At 37.4% G+C, this 20,218-nt stretch overlaps 1 protein-coding gene across 1 annotated transcript; it reads right to left on the reverse strand.

Annotated features, from left to right (window-relative positions):
• Positions 1–3,465: 3,465 nt before the first annotated feature.
• Positions 3,466–5,149, reverse strand: LOC112777788 (allene oxide cyclase, chloroplastic-like). Its single transcript, XM_025822177.2, has 3 exons — positions 5,146–5,149; positions 4,015–4,139; positions 3,466–3,921 (listed from the first exon to the last, which is right to left on the reverse strand). Exons 1-3 carry the CDS (start codon positions 5,147–5,149, stop codon positions 3,514–3,516), a joined length of 537 nt encoding a protein of 178 aa, XP_025677962.1. The 3' UTR covers positions 3,466–3,513.
• Between the last annotated feature and the right edge of the window lie 15,069 nt (positions 5,150–20,218).

Raw genomic sequence — 20,218 nt, forward strand, 5'->3', positions numbered from 1 at the left:
TTTGTTTAAACACCAAATTGGTTTAAAATTTTAAATTTAGTCATTTGATTAGTGTAATTTAAGAAATGCATATCATGTTTAGTTAAGAGAATTGAATGAAACTACCAATTCAGGTATGTTTTAAACATTCCACATGGTTGCCATTAGATTATTTTAAATTCTCATCCTTATACTTCAATGACATGCATGCACAAACAAATTTGGTCACAACTCACTTTACAGATGGAAATATATGCTCTAAGTGGAGATGCTGTTCAATTTGGATGCTCGCTAAATGTGTTTTTTCTGTTTTTGCATTCTTTTTTATTTTTTCACGCTATATAATATTGCTAGAAAATATATGTACAGTTGTGCATAAGATAGAATATAATACTCAAAGGTCCCAAAATTTCAATTAGCAAATCCATAATACATACAACACTAATTACTACTATAAGAAAAATAAATTAATTAATAAACAAATAAGGAGAAGAAGAAATAAGAGAGGATTGACAAGGAAGGAATTGAAGAAACGAAAATGGAGAATGAGAATGTATCATTCATATCCAAGAAGAAATAATGAGCTTTTTGACTTTTCAAAGCATAGAAATGGACTTGGTTTTAGATTGTGTAGTTGTGATTCAGATGTAGCAGATCCATGCATACTCTATTCAAATACTTAATATAAGCCTAACTAATTAGGTGAGATTTTTTATGAGTACACTTTTCATTGTTATTATTTCTTGTAAGTTATGTATAGTAATAAATTTTTAATGATATTTTTGGAAAAAGTATTAATAAAATCTTTTTAGTTGAAACTTGTTTAATAGTACGGTATCTAATTAGTTTGTGTATGTTTGATTGTAAGTCATAGAATGTACGGACATTACTGGAAGTGATGACACGGATCTTGTTGATGAGGTTTGGTCTCTAGTATATTGCTGTTTTTTTGTGAACTGCATATTTGAATCGACCATTAATCATCATGTTCATCGAATGATGTATGTTTTAACTGATTTACAGTTACCGGATCATAGTTGCCTTGTCGAAGACGAAATACCAAGAGTTGGGATGCGGTTTGAGCATTTGAAGCTGGCTTAGGATTTTTATGCAACATATGCAAAGAAAGTCAGTTTCGATTCAATAGCGTAGCGGATGGTTATTTGGTACCTAGATGGTTATTTTGTAATAGCCTTGGTGTGGTGTGTATAATTAGTTACAATTATTTTAAACTAGATATTCTATTTAATAGGATAGCGGATGTTTATTTCTATTGTTACCCAGATGGTTATTTTGAATAGTTTGGGTGTAGTGTGTGATTCGTTAAAAGTATTATAAACTGGATGTTCGATTTAATAGGAAAGCGAATGGTTATTTCTTTTGTTACCCAGATGGTTATTTCGAATAATCTGGGTGTAGTGTGTGTGATCAGTTGCAAGTATTTTAATATAGATGTTCGATTCAATAGGATAGCGGATGATTATTTTTACTGGTACCCAAATGGTTATTCGTAATAGTCTTGGTGTAGAGTATGTGGTCAGTTACAAGTAATAAAGGTTGGATGTTCGATTCTATAGGCTATCAGATGGTTATCTCTATTGTCACCCAAATGGTTATTTAAAAGAGTCTTGGTGTAGTGTATAAATAGTAACAAATAGTAGAGGCTGGATGTTCGATTCCATATGATAGCGGATGGTTATTTTTGTTGGTACTAGATGGTTATTCTTAACTAATAACTTTTACGCTTCGCTAATATCTTGAAACAGAATCAAAGTAGTTAGAGAACTAAAAATGTTATTCACCATGAAAATTTATCATTTCTGTTGTAACAAAATTTCACCACGAAAATACGTAAACAATGTGAAAAAGGTATTTGTGGTCTTAAGACTAAGGTCCAATTTGGGTTAATAACTTAAATAAGCTCTTTTGAAAAAAGAGCTTAAAATAAAAGGACTTTTATTAATAGCAACTTATAAATAAGTTATTTTGTGTTGATTTTTAGTTATAAAAGTACTTATTTTAAAGTTGTAGTGTGGGATAAATAACTGAAAAAATACAATTTTTTTACACAAGAGAATGAATATTAAAATTCTAATTCATAATAATCTTGATGGCAATGCAAAAGAAATTATTGTATAGTTAGTACTTGTTATTTTATTGTGCATGATATGGTAGGTGAAAATAAAAAAATAAATATGAAATGTGTGTTAATGTATATTTTGTTGTTGTTTTTTAGTTTTTTTATTGTGACTTTTCATAATTTAAAAGTAAAAAAAAAAAGTAGCTTCTTCTACTTCCCAAATGGGCTCTAGGTACATCTATTGCTTTCTCTTATTCCGGTTCTTCCTCACAGGTTCATCAATAGTCCGCTCGCATTATTTAGAAAAGAAAATTTCACACACATAAAAAATATTATTTCTATATAACTATGTATTATTCTTAAAATTTTAACACGAGTCTTTACAACATCCATGATCGAAAATAATAAAGTCTTAAATATGTAGACATCAAACATTATGCAACTATAGTATTTACAACCAATTTAACTCATATCTAGTTAAGCCACCACTAAAAGCCATCTCTTTTTTGCATCCATCGTTTCTTACAAAATTAAACATCCGTAATTCATAGAAATTAAAAGTCAATCACATGAACCAGAAACATATAAAGAAAAGAATTCTAAGATATGAAACCCAAACTCCATCAAATTTCATATCGTTCGCTTTAATCCAAGCATCCATGAACCATATGATGTTACTATCTTTGCTGTAATTTCAAAAAAAAATATGAAAATCAACCGCAGAACACCCACAGTCGTACACAATATGAGTACACAGGCAGAACATAACATGAAAATTACGGTGAACATCTATGCAACCCATAACATGAAGGAACGACTATCGGCAACTGATCTTTAATAGCGGCATGCAAACACACCCCACGGTTGATTTGGTGTTGCCCAAGAAAGACTCCAAGCGGTGCGAACATACAGTGATTTCAACCTCCGGAGATGGCCGTTAACAGACAACGTGGGTGGCGGCTGGCCGACTTCCACACGACGCCGACTTGGGGATTCGCCTGCTGTTGCTCTTCTTCACAACGGAGGCCTCCCCCAAGGGATGGTCGGTTCGGCGATGGCAGAATGGACGACGGGAAGGAGCAGAGAAGAAGCACTGGATATGGGTTGGTCCGAGTTTCTCAATGCCGTTTCAAATGGGGTAGGGGAAGGGTACTAGTTCCTGAATGGAGTTTGAATTGAGGGGAAGGGAAAAAGTTTTTACCGGCTGGTCAAAAAGGGGGGGGGGAGTGGGTGGGAATGTGGGATGATTACGATGTTAATAATTAAGAGGATTAAAATTAGGATTTTGGAAAGGGGGTGTATAAGGTAAACTGTGTTAGTAAGCTAATTGGGCTAGTTTTTAGGGCCCATTGTTCATATTGTTCAACAAATTCATTGTCCCCCTAGCATTCCCCTTATTCATAACTATAGCCAGCCACAACATCAAAAAAATAAGAATAAGAGCCTAAAGTTTATCAGTCAGTAAAACGAGGAACTGTAGCATGTGGCTCAAGATTCTTAGCAGCATCAGAGGCCTGAACAGAAGGGTTAGGCTCAACAGTTTCAACAATAAGCTCCTTTGGAAAATCCTTAATACCCTTAAGATAGAAATTAAAGTGTACAAAGATCTTAAAAGGGTACACAATTTGATGAAGCTTGACTTGGCCTGAAACACCTTCAAAGATTCCAGAACCACCTGTGACAGCAAGGTATGTGTCTTCATAGGTCAAGTATGGACCCTGAACAGCAATGTGTCCATAGTCACCAAGGTAGAAACTGTATATTGCTTCATAACGATCACCACCTTTCTCTGCTTTGTTTTGGATCAAAATGCAGATACCTGCTGTTATGCCTATGCGCTTTTGAAGGTCTCCAGTGTACAACTGCATAATAATATAATTGAAAAGATTATAATATAAATAATCATATGATGATGTTTGATCACTAACATAATTCAATCATAAAAAATAAATTACCTTGTTGGTGAAGGGTACAAGATCACCAAGGGAATTCACAGTTTTCTGGTTCAATCTACGCGGTGTTTTGAGGATCCGGAACCTTCTTTTCTGCAGAAGTGTGGGAAAGACTAATAGTCTATTACCTGTTCACAAGTTTCAAAAGAACTTTTAAGGTGATCAAATGTTCTCCGGTTATTACCTACCCACAAGCGGCTCTGCTATGCGTGAAGACCGACGGAGAGGGAGCGTGGCTCCGAGGAAGGGAGAGGATGAAGATAGCCTGCTGCTGTTTGGGTAGGAGTTTAGGGGTGAGGTTGTTTCTTATTAGAAGGATGGTATACAAAATGATGATGAACAATTTTTAAGATATGTTCTTCTTTTTGGTATGAAGAGGGTAGGAAAGATTAGATTAGGGTTTATGAGAAATAAAATAATCTCTTAGTGTATATGAATAATAAAATGTATTTTAATTTTAATTTTTAAATTGATTCATATTTAAAATTATAAAACTAAAGCTAATTGAATTTTGATTAAATTAAACTATTAAAGAAATTTGGGTAGTTTTTGTCTAATATAAAAAAGAATATTTAAATTTTTTTATAAAATTAAATAAAAAATATTTTTTATTTTTATTAAAGAATAAGGATGATTTAGTAAAAGCATTAATATCATCTATATTTAAAACCAAAAAAATTAATTATTGACGTGGAAAACATAATCCACATGTAATGTTTTAATTTGTCCATAATTTTATCGTATCGATACGTATGAATTTATGATCGTACCGAAGCAAACACCTTAAAATATTTGACAATTAGGATCACAGATAAAATGTTTTTTTTCTTAAATAAAATACTCAAAATTATCCAACACAACTATTTCTCCATACAAATAATTGTATCATTTCACCATGTTTCCTTCCATTCATCCTGTTCTATTCCATTTCATTCCCCTACTTCCTATCGATTTAAACATAGCTTATATAAGCTTTTACATGTAAATATACAATACCTTTTAAGAATCTATAGTCACCAGGCACCATTCTCTCTATCTTTTCTATGTTCTACATAATTGGATTAAGCTATGAAAATTTGTGTGTTTTGCAAGAACTGTGTTGATAGAAAAGTGAGGGATGTTGCTTTGGCTTACCCATTGTCCTTGCTTTTGAATTGTAGGCAGTGCTTTCATAGCAACGCTAAGGAAATTGACTTCATTAAGGTATTTCTGTTCCTAAACTTGATCTTCAATAAATTGATTGCTAGGGACTTATTTAAAACAATGAAGCGGGCTTGGGATTATTAATTGGAAGGGATTTCTTACTAAAATTTATTTAGTACTATGTTGTTTGTTACAAAGTTCGGAGCCTTGTTGTGTAGTTGGCTATTTCATATGTGGTATGTCTTTTAAACTCCTATTAAGTCCTTAGCTAAAGTTTTTGAATTGTGATCCCTTTATTTATGCATGTTTCGGTTGATCTATTCAACAAATGAGTATAAAAGTCTCTCGGTGGTTTTGCAATGAGAATTACTTCATGATGTGATAAGTTACTGCAATAGGCACTTAGCGCATGTGTATTTAGTACGTAATAATACAGATTTCTGTATTTTACTAATTTTCTATTTGTTAATGAAGTTTATCTAAAAGTAATAATACTGATTTCAATTTCTCAAACATTCATTTCATCTACAAGAATTGAATACACGAGTTCAAGCATTCAGGCTTCTATTTTGTTTAGATTCATTAATAAATAATTAAAGACAATGACTAATAGAATAATATATCAGTGCTAATAATACATAGGGTCTAAGTTTGTGATATGACTTAAAGTTTCTTTTATATAAACCTTAAGTCTTTTAGCAGTTGAGTATGCGGAGGGTGTGGATCTAACTTGCTTTGTGTCTTAGGCTTTCTCAGTGGTAGAGAGTAAAACCAACCATTTCTCCATTTGAACTGCAGCTATAGAAAACATTATTGAGAGTTAGTAGGCTGCGTGTACATAGTAGTTAGTGACTATCAAATGAGGTCTAATCATTTAATAGAGGAAAAACTTTAATTATGGCCATAAGAACTACCATACCATCATGTTGAAAAAGTTACTTGCTACCTCTGCCTTTGTCACGTTATTTTAAGACTCGGTGCTTGAAGCAAATCATGAGAAACTATACAATTTATTATCTACAGTTTTTCAGGAAGCCATACCTTTTGATGCAATGTAATGGTTTTAAAAGCTTTGAGAATAATATTCTGTTTTTGAATTAGTGTTGTTTAACTTGCGGTTAAGTGGCTTTGTAGATGTGTTAGCAAATTTAGAGCAAAGAGCCTTATGCCCAAAAAAGGGAGCAAAGACGACAATATATTTAAAGGTTACTCACATAGAATTCTTCAACTAAATTCCATGCTTTTGTAGCTTTTATCGAGCAAAATTTGGCAATTAATTTTACTTTTCTTCTTATTTTGTCTAGAAATTATTTTCTAAAATGTTAGACGGAGTGTAGTTCTTTCTCAAGTCACAAACACTATTTACCAGTTTAGCTGGTGACCATCTACAAATTAAAGACTCGATAATGGATGTTGAGTTATAAGAGAAAAGTGAATCTCAGCTACCATGTACTTCAGTTTCAACCAAACATAGTGGAAAAGAAAATAATGTGGATATGATGTCTCCTTCACATAATTACATCCAGTGGGATCAATTTCTGGTGCGGAAAATGGCAGGAAAATAAGTCTATCTTCTTTTTTTTTTCCAATATCCAAACACATTTAGTAGAAATAAATATAGTAGTTATTTGTAGATTAATAAGGGGCATACATATGAACAAACGTCTAACTCAAAATAATTTTTTTTAATGTAATTATTAGTTTTTATTTTGGGTCTGTTATATATATCAATTAATGGGAAAAGATCAACCATAGAATGCCACAGATTATGGTATACAGAAAATAGATGATAACAAAATGAAGAAAGTAAAACGTGTTGTAGCAATAGTAAAGGCAAAAATTTTAGCAAATGAGAAAGATGACCAAATTCAAGAACTAGCTTTTTCTTTGTTAGAAAAGCAGGCAATCTCTTAGCACATAAGGTAGTTTCTTATGTTCCTCATTATGGAAGTGTTTATTTACTTTTGGTTTTTTGAAAAAGTTTTGTGCTCTTTGATGTTATTACTTTAAAAGTGTTTTGAGTTTTATTGCTTCATTGTACCAAGTAGTATAATTATTGATCTGAAGTTGAATCATTCCAATTCATTCCAACATATTTTTTTATAGTTTTTTAGGTAGTTTTGTCAATAATCCTATAGCATATGTTATTGGACCTACTATAAAAGTAATAGAAACTAGAAAGTTGAGGACATCTCTTTTATTTTTTATTTCTATGAACGGGGCTACAGATAATCCATGAGAAAATAGCTAGTTTGGTCCCTGAAATTATACTTGAGCCTCAATTTAGTCCTTGAAGTTTTAATTGCCTCAATTTAGTCCCTAAACATTTCAATTGACTCTGTGACGGAAACCACCGCAAAGACTAACGTGATTAAAATTTGAAAAGTTTAAAGACTAAATCCATGAGAAAATAGTTAGTTTGGTCCCTGAAATTATACTTGAGCCTCAATTTAGTCCTTGAAGTTTTAATTGCCTCAATTTAGTCCCTAAACATTTCAATTGACTCTGTGACGGAAACCACCGCAGAGACTAACGTGATTAAAATTTGAAAAATTTAAAGACTAAATTGAGACAATTGAAATTTCAAGGACTAAATTGAGGCTCGAGTGTAACTTCAGAGACCAAACTGAATATTTTCTCGATAACCCATGTATGTACATACCAAAATTAATGGATTACTTTCATAATTTAATTTTAAATCAATTTCAATTAAGCAACAAATCATGTAGCTTCTATCGAGATGCTGATAAATTATGTTGTGTGTGAAAGCCATAGTTTTATATATGGAATGAATAAATTCTCCATGTTGGTGCCATTTTAAATTTTTCTTCTATTATCTTTACTAATTATTACAATATTTACGGAAGAAGCTGCATGATGTTATATTTTTTTTATTATCTAAAGTTGTCTTTTTCTTTTATAATTGTTATTTAATGGTAGTCTCTATGATTATTTTAAATTGGTTTTTTATGCTTTGGAGTGTCAACGTCTATAGTATAGTTCTTTATTTTTTTGAGAAATTTAGTTTTAATCATTATAAGTAGTTTGCTGTTAATATTTTTAATGTATTTTGTAAAGTACTTCATTCACAACTAGAGAAAGTAAATCAAGTAAATTGTTATCGGTATCTCTTGTTAAGTTGTTATGCTAATTTTAAAGAGTTATCCATTTGTTATCCAAATTTAAATTTGAATTATGCAACTGACTTTTTTAAAGGAAAAACAATTGTGTATTTTATAAGTGAAAGTTATTTTGAAAGTAGTTGCTATCATTACAAACAATAAATTAAATATTTTAATTTTATTCAAAATTTTAGTGAAAGAAGACATACTACAATGCAATATATTAAGTGATTAATTTTTTTATTCTTGCTATGTACACATATTTTATAATAAATATTGTTTTGCCATGAGTATTTTTTTAACAATTATACACGTATTTTCTTTTTTTGGTTAATTAAAAAATAATTTAGATATGTGATTAATTAATAACGACTATATTTTTATATGCGTGTCAAAAATATTTAGTATAAAAATAGTATTTTTTTATGTATTTTATATTTTAATTAATAAAATTATTTTTATATTTTTCTACTAAAATAATAACCTCTTTTAAAATGACACAATATATTAAGTTACATAGTAATATTTATTTTTTATAAACATATATCCGCTTAATAATGTATATATAGGACTTTAAAAGTTAACCTCATTTATTCAAGTTTCACTTATAAATTATAGTATAATATTCATATACATATTCATTAGATATATTTTATATATATTAAATATTAATTTGGAATATTTAAAAAATTGAAATAAATAATTTAAATATAAGTATAGTCTATTAATATATAAAAAGAAAAATCTCAATAATTAATTTTATTTTTATATAACAACAAACACATTTACTTATTTATTTTTTTAATTAATTAAAATGTGCTTTGAACAAATCGTTTAAAAAAATTATTAAAAAAAGTACAAATTATTAACCACCGTAAAAAAATATTATTTTTTAATAAACAAACTATACATAATTAATAAAGTTGATTAAGTACACAATCTATATATTCGAAGGTTCAAATAATATATCTAAATGTCACTTAACTTATTAATTTTTTTAATTGTATATCAATTAACAAATTATAATAATATTTATTTAAATATACAAACATAACAATTTTTGTATTTAAGTAGAATCTGTTAATATAGACTAAAAAATAATCAAAATTATTTAACTTTAAAAAATAATGATAAAACAGTCTTATACTATACAATAAATTTTTATACACAAAATTTTTTTCAAATGAAAAGTAATAATAATTATTATTAATGGATAAATATCAATATATTTTTATAATAAAATAACATTTGACCCGCGCGTAGCGCGAATTTTACACTAGTACTGTTCATACCCTGACCCAATGCTATAACCCAGGTCCAAACGAAAGGCCCAACCCAAAGGATTGAGCCTCGCCCTACACTGACCTTCCCCCGTAGAAGTCGGCTCTCGACACGACCTGCTCTAAAGAAGTCGGAGACGAAGATAGGCTGGCAGATAAACACTCATTCAAATGAGTAACTGCTCCTAGAATCTCTCATCCTACTTCTAGGAGCCATATCACAACTTTCCTAAGATAAAGGAACGGTTATCCACCTTAAAAGATGGAACTACTTCAACGGTGGTTATTGGTTCACCACTATGAATACCCTGACATCCCTCGGGTATCACTAAGTCCCAATACTCTCTAGATTTGCTCATTCCCTTGCTAACTTAGGTATCGGAGTGTCTTTGCAGGTACCACCCCCCATTCACTCATATTCACAAGTTGGACGGAAGCCCAGGAACGTGATTCCCTCTGAAGGCTTCCCTCCTCAGACGATTGGGCCAGCCTAACGAGTCCAGCCCATAAATCTCCGGTTACCCATCGTAACATTGGCGCCGTTACTGGGGACCCGAGAGATCAACCAGTGATGGCGGACAATTCACCCGAAAATGGTCATACAGCGTCTGATTCCGAACAAGAAAACCTAGATACCGGAAACAACGACGCGGACCTAACTCTTCACCAGGGAGCCAACGACCAACAAAGAGAAGGCACCTCCGGGTTAAAAAATCCAAAGGTAAACTCCTCAGAGGGACGTGAATCAGGAAAGGAAGGGCCACCCCCTGCAGTCGAGCTGCTGGGGTTGGTCCATAGCCACCAAGGTCGTTTGGAACAGCTGGAACAGGAGTTAGAGCGACAGCGAGAGGCAGATCGAAATCTCAGAGAAGAGATAGAGCGACGAAAAGAGTTAGAGAAAAAACTCTTGAGGCTAGAATCTTCCCTCAGAAGTCGGAACTCCCGTAGCGACTGAGGGGAATCGCCCCTGGGGGGAGAGGATCCATTCACTGAGGACATAATGAGGGCAAAAGTTCTGAGAAACTTCAAAAGCCCTGATATGAACCTCTATGACGGAACCACGGATCCGAAGCATCATCTAAGCAATTTCAAAAGTCGGATGTATCTGGCTGATGCTTCTGATGCAACTCGCTGCAAAGCTTTCCCGACCACCCTATCGAAAGCGACGATGAAGTGGTTTGATAGCCTCCCTCCAAGGTCGGTCACCAGCTTTGAGGACCTCTCGAGAAAGTTCTTGATGAGGTTCTCCATCCAGAAGGATAAAGTAAAGCATGCACCGAGCCTCCTGGGAATAAAGCAGGAGGTCGGAGAACCTTTACGGGACTATATGGAAAGGTTCAACAAAGCATGCCTGGAGATTCAAGACCTGCCCACTGAGGCAGTCACTATGGGGCTAGTAAATGGACTTAGAGAAGGCCCCTTTTCCCAGTCCATATCAAAAAGGCACCCCACCTCCTTAAGCGATGTACAAGAGAGAGCTGAAAAGTACATCAATATGGAGGAGAATGCCAGATTACGAGAGCCGGGTTGGCGACCTAGGCACCCTCCCCCAATAAAAGAGAGGGAGAGGGAGCCCAAGAAAAAAGAGGACGTCGGTCTCGACAGACCAAGAAAATATCACTCTTATACTCATCTAAAGGTTTCCATGGTGGATGTATACAGAGAAATCTGCAACACTGAAAGACTGCCACCTCCCAGGCCCATTAAAAATAAAAAGGGAGGAAGTCGCAGCGAGTACTGTGAGTACCATAAGATCTATGGTCATTCGACAAATGACTGCTATGACCTCAAAAATGTGATAGAAAAGCTGGCCAGAGAAGGTCGGCTTGACAGATATCTCATGGAAAGGTCAGATAATCATGGGAAGAGAAAGCGAGAGGATGGGGACAGAAGAGACCCACCACCTCAAACCCCCGAGAGACACATACATATGATCTCGGGAGGATTTGCGGGAGGAAGACTCACCAAGTCCTCTCGCAAAAGACACCTTAAGCGAGTTTACCAGGTCGGGAGTGAAGCCCCCAATCTTCTTACTATCTCATTTACAAAGGAGGATGGGCAAGGAGTGATCCCTGGACACGATGATCCAGTGGTAATAACCATGATCCTAGCCAATGCCCATCTCCACAGAACTCTAGTAGACCAAGGGAGTTCGGCAGATATCCTTTTCAAACCCGCATTCGACAAACTAGGGTTGGATGAAAAGGAGTTAAGAGCCTACCTCGATACGTTATACGGGTTAGGCGACACGCCAATAAAACCACTAGGATTTCTGCCCCTCCACACGACCTTCGGAAAGGGGGGAAAATCCAAAACTCTGAGCATAGACTTTATAGTCATCGATGTGGGGTCAGCATATAATGCCTTGATTGGCAGAGCTACCCTAAATCGACTCAGAGCGGTGGTGTCTACCCCTCATCTTTGCATGAAATTCCCGACACCTGCGGGGATAGCAACGGTACGGGGAGATCAGAAATTGGCAAGAAAATGTTACAATAAAAGCCTGAACCTGAGGGGAAAGGGCAAAGAAGTCCACACCATAGAGCTCGGTGGTGCAAGAGCCAAAGAAGAGCTGCGACCGCAACCAGGAGAAAAAACTGAGGAAATACAGGTCGGTATAGAGGAAGGAAAAAATACCAACATAGGGGCCAACCTAGAGGAAGTCTTAAAGCAAAGGTTGACCAAGCTCTTAAGAGACAATTCTGACCTCTTTGCCTGGAAAGCTTCTGACATGCCAGGGATAGACCCCGAGCTCATGTCTCACAAGCTCTCAATGTATCCGGGGCCACGACCTGTGTAGTAGCGAAGACGTAAGCTCGGTCCAGAACGAGCCCAAGCGGTGGAGGAGTATGTACAAGCACTCCTAGAAGCCGGCTTCATCAGAGAAGTTAAATATCCAACATGGCTAGCGAATGTAGTGCTAGTCAAGAAGCAAAACGGCAAGTGGAGGATGTGCGTCGACTACACCGACCTGAATAAGGCATGTCCCAAAGACCCTTATCCACTCCCAAGCATTGATGCTCTAGTAGACTCTAGCTCGGGATATCAATACTTGTCGTTCATGGATGCCTACTCGGGATATAACCAAATCCCGATGTACAAGCCGGACCAAGAGAAAACATCATGCATCACGCCCAGAGCAAACTACTGCTACGTGGTCATGCCTTTTGGATTAAAAAATGCAGGGGCCACATACCAAAGGCTGATGAACAAGGTGTAAGCTCCCCACCTCGGGGACTTAATGGAAGTCTACGTAGACGACATGCTGGTGAAAATCCGGGAAGAAACCGACCTCTTAACAGACCTTTCGCAAGTTTTCAACACCATAAGGTCGCATGGGATGAGGCTAAATCCCACAAAATGCGCCTTCGCGGTGGAGGCCAGAAAATTTCTAGGATTCATGCTAACCCAAAGAGGGATCGAAGCAAATCCCGACAAGTGCAAAGCCATCCTAGAAATGAAAAGCCCGACTTGCTTAAGAGAGGTTCAACAACTGAATGGCCGACTTGCAGCCCTCTCCAGGTTCTTGGCAGGGTCAGCACTAAAATCCCTTCCATTATTCTCTCTACTAAGAAAGGGATGCCAGTTCGAATGGACTCCAGAATGCGAAGAAGCGTTCCAGGAGTTCAAAAAGTTCTTGAGCCAACCTCCAATCCTAACCCGACCTCTAGTTGGGGAAGACCTTGTCCTATACTTGTCTGTAGCAGACAAAGCTGTTGCATCAGCCCTGATAAGAGAGGACGAGATCGGACAGCATCCAGTGTACTTCACCAGCAAAGTTCTACAGGGCCCCGAACTAAGATATCACAAACTAGAGAATTTTGCCTACTCCTTAGTAATAGCCTCACGGAGGTTACGACCTTACTTCCAAGCCCACACAATAAGAGTCCGAACAAACCAACCCATGAAGCAAATCCTCCAAAAAACGGATGTTGCAGGGAGAATGGTTCAGTGGGCGATAGAGCTCTCCGAGTTCGACTTAAAGTACGAAACTCGGACAGCAATCAAAGCCCAATGTCTCACCGACTTCATAGCAGAATACGCGGGAGACCAAGAGGAAAAGCCAACTATGTGGGAACTATACGTAGATGGATCCTCAAACAAGACCGGAAGCAGTGCAGGTATAATACTGGTTGATGAAAAGGGAACCCAAATAGAGGTTTTCCTCAAATTTGAATTCCCAACTTCAAATAATCAGGCAGAATATGAAGCCCTGATTGCAGGATTGAAGCTGGCAGAGGAAGTCGGCGCAACAAAAGTGATGATATTCAGTGACTCTCAAGTGGTGACCTCTCAGATAAATGGAGAATATCAGGCCAAAGACCCAAATATGAAAAGATACTTGGAAAAAATCTTGGAACACCCGGCCACTTTGCAGAAACCGAGATCAGGCATATAACTCGGGATCTTAATAGCAGAGCAGACGCCCTCTCCAAATTAGCAAGTACTAAACCAGGGGGAAATAATAGAAGCCTGATCCAGGAAACTCTCCAAGAACCCTCTGTGGTGAAAGCAGAAGACAAACAAGATGTCCTTGAAATAATTGGTCTAAACCTCGGATGGATGAATCCCTTGGTCGAATACCTAAAATTCGACATCCTCCCCAAAGAGGAAAAAGAAGCCAAGAAAATCCGGAGGGAAGCACAATACTATACTTTGGTGAAAAATATCCTCTATAAAAGAGGAATATCAACACCATTGCTGAAGTGCGTACCGACCTCAAGGACCACAGAAGTACTAGAGGAGGTTCATAATGGGATCTGTGGAAACTATCTCGGAGCCAGGTCGCTGGCCAGAAAAATAATCCGAGCTGGGTTCTATTGGCTGACTTTGCAGAAAGATGCCACAGAATTTGTGAAAAAGTGCCAACCATGCTAGATGCATGCAAATTTCCACGTGGCTCCCCCCGAGGAGCTCATCAGTATAACTTCTCCATGGCCTTTCGCAAAATGGGAATGGATCTGTTAGGTCCTTTTCTCCAGGCCCCAGGACAAGTCAAATACTTTATCATAGGAATAGACTACTTCACAAAGTGGATAGAAGCAGAACCATTAGCTACCATCACAGCCCAGAGAAGTCGGAGGTTCCTCTACAAAAATATCATCACAAGGTATGGGATACCCTATTCCATTACTACAGATAATGGAACCCTGTTCACCGACTCTACCTTCAGAAGCCTAGTGGCCAGTATGAAGATCAAACACCAGTTCACCTCGGTAGAACACCCACAAGCAAATGGACAAGTCGAGGCAGCTAACAAAGTCATACTGGCAGGACTAAAGAAAAGACTACAAGATGCAAAAGGAGCTTGGGCTGAGGAGCTCCCACAAGTGTTATGGGCTTATCGAACGACGCCACAATCTGCCACAGGAGTAACACCCTTCCGACTTGTCTATGGCATAGAAGTTATGATACCAGTAGAAATCAGCGAACAAAGTCCAAGGGTGATCCTCCATGATGAGGTCAGAAACATACAGGGGCACAAAGAGGAGCTTGAATTGCTCTCCGAAGTTCGAGAGCAAGCCCAGATAAGAGAAGCAGCATTGAAACAAAGGATGACTACCAGGTACAACAAAAAAGTCATTCGAAGGAGTTTCACCCCAAACGATTTGGTCTTGATCAGAAACGACATTGGAGTCAACAAATCGGGGGAAGGAAAGCTCGCTGCCAATTGGAAGGGACCATACAAAATTAGTGAGGTCTTAGGAAAAAGTTATTATAAGGTGACCGACCTAAACGGCACCGAGTTATCAAGGTCGTGGCATGCTTGTAACATGAAAAGGTACTATAGTTAAAAGCGAACTCTACTCCCTGATGTACTCTTTTCCCCGACTTCATGATTTTTTTCCAAAAGAAAAGGGTTTTTTCTGGAGGGGGGTTTTAACGAGGCATCACAGTAGAGACTAAGGGATCATAGATAGCAAAAAACCCTTAGTAGCAGTAAAAGCACCTTCACAAATAAAATAAAGATCTTTTATCTCTTATAGATTCCTTCTCGTTTTTCTTTCTTTCTACGAAACGCACCGACTTAAGCTCGACAAAGCGTGAAAATCCCATGAACCGACCTAGATGGTCGTCAGGATGAAACGACGAGGTACAAGTCGGTGTAAAGAGGTTATAAAAGTTGATCGTGATTAACTCGAGAAATCTGACTCATAAGTCGGAAAAAACCGAGAAGCAAAGAAAAACGCATCGCAAAAGTAACCTAAGTCATAAAAACTCAATAAATCAAAAATTGAGTATAAGGAATACCGAAAAAGAGATCAAGAAACCTAGTAAAAGAATTACGGCAAAAGACTGTCCCAAGTTACTAAGGAAAACTTGAAGAAAGGGACAGTCAGCCAAGAAAAGGTTTTTTCAAAACAAAGATCCAAAAAGATTTCTCTTTGAAATCCAAAATAGAAAAGCATGCGCACAACAAAGGTAACTTAAACCCTTATCCAAAAAAAGGGTATTTTTTGTTAACGGCCATAAAAGGCCAAAAGAGAATGTCAGCAGAGTACCACCACAAATAAAAATAAATAGTTCAAAAAAAGAGGGGACCCACAGGCCGGGCCCCCATATAGCCACAATCAATTTTTTTCAAAGAACATCACCACCATAGCCGAAGAGAGTAGTCGGAGCAGCACCAGAGTCAGGAAGAGTAGTCGGAGCGCTATCAGGACCAGGGAAAGAAGTATCCATAGGAGACGGAGAGGAGGTCCCGAGAGCCTTCGAGGAACTCGGAGCATCCTTTGGTCGGGGAGGAGACTCCATTATCCTCTACCCCCGAGTTTTTAAATCTGACTCGGTGACATATTGGGGAGAAGGAGGAGAGACTATAGCCCCGTCAATGACGACCTTGTCCGGATCCAAGGGAGAGAGATCCAGGTCGGGAGCAAGAACTCCGACCTGTTCCTTAAAGATCCTCCATGCTTCCTCGGCCCCGTCAGCAATGGAGTCCTCCAACTCAGTATAGGCATTCCGAGCCGTCAACAAATCCTTCTTCACCGACACGAGGTCCTCGAACAAGCTCGAATAACTCTCCTGCGCCTTCAACCTCAGGCCCTCCTCCATGTTGCACTGAGCCTGCAACTTCCTTTCCCTCTCCTGGAGGCCATCCCTCTCTTCCTTCAATTTGGTGACCTCCTCCCTCAGCACCTTCTCCTACTCCTGATATAAGAAAAGCCTCCCCTCTAACTCTTCAACCCTCGAGGTTGAACCCAAAGAACTGAGGGGAGCCTTCTCAGAAATATCCAGGAACTTTGTACACACCCCAGCCGCCCTGATACTCTCCTGAGCCAGAATAGTGAGGTGGTTTCGAACAGAAGCATCATCCATACTTATGCGAGTATGAGGATAGATGTACTTCCGAACGAATTGAGGTGCATCCACCTTGGTATCACCCTCAAAAGAAGAGCTAGGCTCTAAAGCCTTGAGCTTCTTCTTTTCTGGCTCAGGGGAGGATCGGGGAGGAGGGGACGGTTGAGAAGAAGCCGAGGAAGAAATAACAATAGGACGGTCAGGGGTCCCCAAATTTTGGGAAGGAGGGGGAGGAGAAGGAAGAGAAGAGCTAGTTACCTTAGCGCCACCAACTCTGGCGCGGGATCTTGCCTTGGCCTCCTGAACTCGCTGGTACGACTCCCTGGAATTCTTCTTCGCCATCTCTGTAAAAAACAATGAGGCAGTTAAAATCGAAAAAATAAGTCAGTAAAAACAAGTCGGAAACATGGCTAAATAAAAGGCTACCTAGTTGTGTCTGGACAAAGGTCGGCGACCCTTGGAGAAATTTTTTGGTATCCAGATAGGGGGCCCTCCCCCATACTTCTCGGAGGAACCCCACAATGGCTGCCTCTACTTCATCCAGGTCATCCAAACTATATTTCTCACAGGGAAAGGCCTCTAGCCAGTACAGAGGAAAGCGAGGAGAAGAACTCTCATCCAAGAAAAAGGGGTGGTGACCCTCTACGGCTTGAACTTTGCAAAAATAATTTTTGAAGTCATGGAAGGATTCATCGAAAAGGGTAAAGACTCTCCGACCTTGTATAGCTCGGAAAGACACCCACTGCTGCTTGTTATTTTGCCCATTAAAGGGCTTGGTCATCTGGAAAAGGAAAAAGAAAATCCTTAAAGAAGTCAGAAAGTATAAAGCATGGCTGACAAACTGATAAATTTTCAGAAAACCCTAGGAATTAGGATGAAGCTGGGTAGGAGCAATACGGCAGTGACGTAAAACAGCAATCTCAAAATCAGAAAAAGGCAGAAAAATGCCCAGGCGAGTGATCATACTCTCATACATATAGAAAAAATGAGGGGCTGCCTCAGAAGACCTCCCGAAACAAACCCGGTCCTCCGGACCCGGGGCAAGCAGTTCATACTTTGGCTCATCCTCATCAGAGGTATAGAGCCTATGATGAGTGCGAAGGTTGATGATAAAATCGGTATCAACAAAAGATTCTTCCCCCAAAACATGGTCTCTAAGGGGCCTGGAATCAAACAGAAACCTACAAACCAACCCTCCTCTCTAAATTAAAAGGCATGCAAACGAAAGCATTTCGTAAAAGGAGAGTAGAGGAAAACTAACCTTTACTTGAAGAAGGATAGGGGCAGAGAAAGGAGAATTCCTTCGAGCAAAAGCTTCTTTCGAGTAGAGGAGAGGAAGTGTGAAAGTTTTCAGAAACGAAACAAGGAAAGAGAGGGAAAAGTATTTATAAGAACGTTGGGGGCAAAATGGTAAAAACGAAAGCCATCATTTAAAGATAGGCACCGTTTCCAATGTAACTGATCCCCGCGTATGAATACACAAATCCCTAACGGACGCGACGTTTGATTAGACGCGACTGTTGAGAATTTTTAAACACGTCGGTTCTGGAATATCACGTCGGTTCCATATCAGGTCGGATACGACCCTGAGTTAAATACTTGACCCCAACTCTTTAAAGAAATTGGGCTCGAGTAGGGGCACTGTTCATACCCTGGCCCAATAATATGGCCCAGGTCCAAACGAAAGGCCCAACCCAAAGGATTGAGCCTCGCCCTACACCGACCTTCCCCCGTAGAAGTCGGCTCTCGACACGACCTTCTCTAAAGAAGTTGGAGACGAAGATAGGCTGGTAGATAAACACTCATTCAAATGAGTAACTGCCCCTAGAATCTCTCATCCCACTTCCAGGAGCCATATCCCAACTTCCCTAAGATAAAGGGACGGTTATCCATCTTAAAAGGTGGAACTACTTCAACGGTGGTTATTGGTTCACCACTATAAATACCCTGATATCCCTCAGGTATCACTAAGTCCCAATACTCTCTAGATCTGCTCATTCCCTTGCTAACTTAGGCATCGGAGTGTCTTTGCAGGTACCACCCCTCATTCACTCATATTCATAAGCCGGACGGAAGCCCAGGAACGTGATTTCCTCTGAAGACTTCCCTCTGAAGACTTCCCTCCTCAGACGATTGAGTCAGCCTAACGAGTCCAGCCCATTAATCTCTGGTTACCCATCGTAACAAGTACATATAATTAACCACAAAAACAAAATTGCATATCGTCTCATGTTTAGGGTGGGAAAGGTACACAACAAAATTTCATGATGTGTAGTTTGATAACGATCCTATCCTTTAGGTAAGGCATAAATAAGATTTTTGTCCTATTTTTTTACGTTGAGAGTAAATAAATATTCTTGTTTTATGTTTTTTTTCCCTCAATAATGTGGCCCAATTTTTTATTAGTTTTTATTTTGTTAATTTTTAAAATTTTTAAATTAAAAAGTAAAACCTTATAAATTATAATGCTAACTTAAAATATAATTAATGGACTAAATTATTATCCTAACACTTAAGAATCCCTATTTTTGGCTCCATAAAAATATACATTTATAGTATTTAATTATTAGCAGAATTCTTTTACATATTTTGGGGCGAATTCTTTTATTAAAGGAGAGCCTTTTAATGTTATAATAATGGAAAATCCTTTTAATCTTCTTCTTCACACATGCCATGCAATGCAAAGCATAGTGATGATGATGATATTATTGTTGGATTAGGAGCCCACGTCACTTACACTGTGTTTGGAACAAAAGAAAACTAAAGGAAAGAAAATGGAGAGAATGAAAATGAATGGAAAATTTAATTTTTCTTTGATTGGATGTGAAAGAAAATTAGATGGAAAAGAAAAAAAATTGACGTGGAATCCATGTTTAAATTTTTACTTCATTTATGCGAAGAAAACTGAAGAAAATTTGTAAGTAAGCATAATATTACAAATTTATCTTTTGTGTTATATTAATATATTATAATTTTTATGGAATATAAATAAGAATATTAATATAATTTTATTTAGGTATGATTTTCTCTCTTCTTATTTTTCTTTCTATTTAAACAAAAAAAATTTTCTTTCTACTTTTTTTTTTCTTCATGCAAACAACACAAAAAAATTAACTTTTTTTTATTTTCTTTTCTCTCTTTTTTTCACCAATTTTTTTCTATCCATTTTTTATTTTGCATCTAAACAAAGTGTTAGCAATTGTTGTATGTCATTTCCTCAAACATTTTGCAGCAATAAATGCCCACTCAACCTACAAAACGACAAGTTTTTTAATGGATATATCTATTTCTATTTATTATTATAAAATTGGATAGTCCCAACAGTAGGGTACCCAATCCATCTGACAGCTGGCCAAAATT

This window comes from Arachis hypogaea, chromosome 19 (genome assembly GCF_003086295.3).
Source record: "Arachis hypogaea cultivar Tifrunner chromosome 19, arahy.Tifrunner.gnm2.J5K5, whole genome shotgun sequence".
NCBI classification, from domain to species: Eukaryota; Viridiplantae; Streptophyta; class Magnoliopsida; order Fabales; family Fabaceae; genus Arachis; species Arachis hypogaea.